The following is a 2,718-nucleotide window of genomic DNA, read 5'->3' on the forward strand; positions in this document are numbered from 1 at the left end:
GGTTGGGAAAGGGGGCCCTATGAGATCATGACAGACCTAAGTGGTGGTTCTAAGGGCACCTGAGAGATACACACCCAAAGCTTGCCAGACATAGGGGTTCTGGCTGAAAACAAAACAAGACCATTCCAATAACCTTGAGTTACCAAAACATCTAAATGGCCACAATGCTGTTATGTGTTGTGGTGGCAGAAAATGAGGATGAGACAGGAAGAGGGTCTGCAAATCCCCAACAGAAAAACCAGACCCAGAGGTGTAGCCCCAGAGCCTGGCATCTAAGTGGACCCTGGCTAGGCTGGTGGTCTCAAGTTCCTTGTATAGTGGCACACACTCACCCCGCTCAGTAGCACAGGGACCAGTGGGTAAGAAGAAACCATGTTAGCCTGCCCCTTCCTCCCCAGGCCATAGTGTAACAGAGTATCCCATCTTGCTGTCCTGGTGGTATGGCTTGGAGGCTTGGTCTGAGAGCTGTGGGGCCAGGGAGAAGGCTCAGGCCACGACCTGGGAGATCAGGTATTAATGCCATCCGTGAAGCGAAGAGGAGTAGGAAGCAGTTAGGGCACCTTCAGAGGTAGACATTGAGGGTCTGCAGGATGCCTCGGCGGCAGAGAGGGCAGTTGCGGTAGTGGATGGGGTGACACATCAGGATTTCAGTACAGGCCTGGCACAGGCATAGGTGTCGGCGGGGCAAGAGCAGCACCGTCTTGCTCTGATCCTGGCAGATGACACACTTCTTCCGCTCCTCCTGCTCCTTCAACAACTTCCATGGGTCTTGCCCAGCTACAGGCTCCTCCTCAGTGAGTCTCTCTTGACCCCGGGCAGCTGTCACTCTGACCTCCTCTTCTTCTGTCTCTGATGTGGGCACTGCTTCAGGAGGAGTCTCCTGTCCCCAGGTCCTGTCTGAGGCCACCCTCCTAAGGCCACCCTGGGGGGCCCCAGGGGCCCCTGCTCGATTTGGCCAGCTCACCAGCTGCAAGCTATGGCTCCAGACTCGGCGCCAGGTCTCCAAGCCCATCACTAAGTGAGACAGCCACACAAGATCCTCTTGGAGCCGGTGGTAGGATGGCCAGGCATGGAACTGACTGAGGACCTGGGTGGCCAGCCTCAGGGGGAGGTCTGGGTGCAACACAATCACCATGATTGCCAGCACACAAGCCAGCAGAACTAGACCAGTGAGATTGACAAACACAAAGCTGGCCAGGAGGCTGGCAGTTGAGGCTAGCAGCTCCAGTGCTAGCTGACAGGGGGTCCAAAGCAGGATGACCATGGCCACAGCACTGCTGGAAATGTGGGCCAAGAAGGCAGCCATCACATCTGTCATCCTCCACAGAGGCCCCATGACTGCATCCCACAGGACCAGCACCAGGGAGAAGAGGTTCTGGGTGCCGATGAGGCAGATGTTGACCAGGCTGTTGATCACATAGGCCACCAAGCTCATAGCAATGGTACAGATGTCACAGGCCTGGCGCAACAGAGCATGGCCACTAGAGAGCACATTGAGGATGCCCCGATGCAGTATCTCCCGGCTCCGCAGGGCCCCATGAGAAGCCAGATGCCCCAGGAGCTTCAGGCTCTCCAGGCCAGAGCAGCAGCTGTAGAGCAGGGTGCACAAGGCCTGCAGGCCTCCCAAGGTGAACCGCGCCAAGGCTTCAATCAAGGCCAGCAGTGAAAACAGGACTCCACCGCCCAAGTGCAGAAGTACCGTGTGCGGCAGGTTATAGATGAAGGCCAGGAGCCAGGCCAGGGAAGCCAGAAGAGAGGACACCAGCAGGAAGTTGAGGTCCAACACCAGGGTCAGCACATCCATCACCAGGCCCACTCCATTCACCACCAGGTACACAGCCTCCATGATTGGGCTGTAAATGTCCAGAAGGAAGTCTGGGGTGTGGGGTGTGTGTGGAGAGTCCAGCGTCAATATGTCAATGTTTTCACATGTAAGTATTAATTTGCAAGAGGAATGAGCAGTTTGAAACCCAGAGGGAATCAAGAATCTAGAGGGAGGGGGGCTCTCAGTAAAGGGAAAGATGCCCAGGTGCCGGATCAGGAGTTCTGGTTCGGAAGACCAGCTGCTTGAAGTAGAGGCCAAACATCACTATCGTGGACAAAAGCCCAGGCTGTAGAAGAGACTTCGGCTTTGCAGGTTTGGCAGCGGTATACCACGACTGGACAATGGATCAGAGCGGGAGGAAACCGGGAACGGATAGGCAGGACCGGGCCGGGGCCGGGTGGGGGCGGCGCAGGCTGGTCGCTAGCTTGCGGTCCAGCTACGCAGGTGCCCCTGTCCCAGGGGCTCGCGGAGTTCCGCGCCCAAAAGACGAGTGGAGAAGGGAGTCCAAGGGTAGTTTCTTTTTAAAATGTTTTATTGTGAATTATGCGATAGTTTACATGGGAGAACATTAGCTTTACATTCATCCTATCGTATATCATTTCATTGCTATGGTTACAATCCCCTCCATGCATCATCAACCAACCAAAGTGTATACCCTGCAAGCCTGTCCCCCAGTTGTCAGCACACAGCCTCTCTCCCAATCTGGGTCTAGAATCCCCAGCCACTCCATCTTTCCACATCATCGTCTCTGCTTCCACCTCGGACATCACTCTTTCTCTGGGTAGGGTCCCGCATTGCTCTCTTCTCCCTTGATGGCCCCAGGGACCTCTGCTCTTGGACTGCAAAGTCAATCAATCCCCTCCTTTTGCTACAAAATGTCTACCTTTACATTT

The 2,718-nt window shown here is 55.3% G+C and overlaps 1 protein-coding gene across 1 annotated transcript; it reads right to left on the reverse strand.

Annotated features, from left to right (window-relative positions):
• Positions 1-562: 562 nt before the first annotated feature.
• LOC102836299 (RING finger protein 26-like) lies at positions 563-1,846 on the reverse strand. The gene has a single exon (XM_006875695.1). The coding sequence runs from the start codon at positions 1,844-1,846 to the stop codon at positions 563-565; it is 1,284 nt and encodes a 427-aa protein (XP_006875757.1).
• Positions 1,847-2,718: the final 872 nt, after the last annotated feature.

Source organism: Chrysochloris asiatica, unplaced genomic scaffold (assembly GCF_000296735.1).
Source record: "Chrysochloris asiatica unplaced genomic scaffold, ChrAsi1.0 scaffold00335, whole genome shotgun sequence".
NCBI lineage: Eukaryota > Metazoa > Chordata > Mammalia > Afrosoricida > Chrysochloridae > Chrysochloris > Chrysochloris asiatica.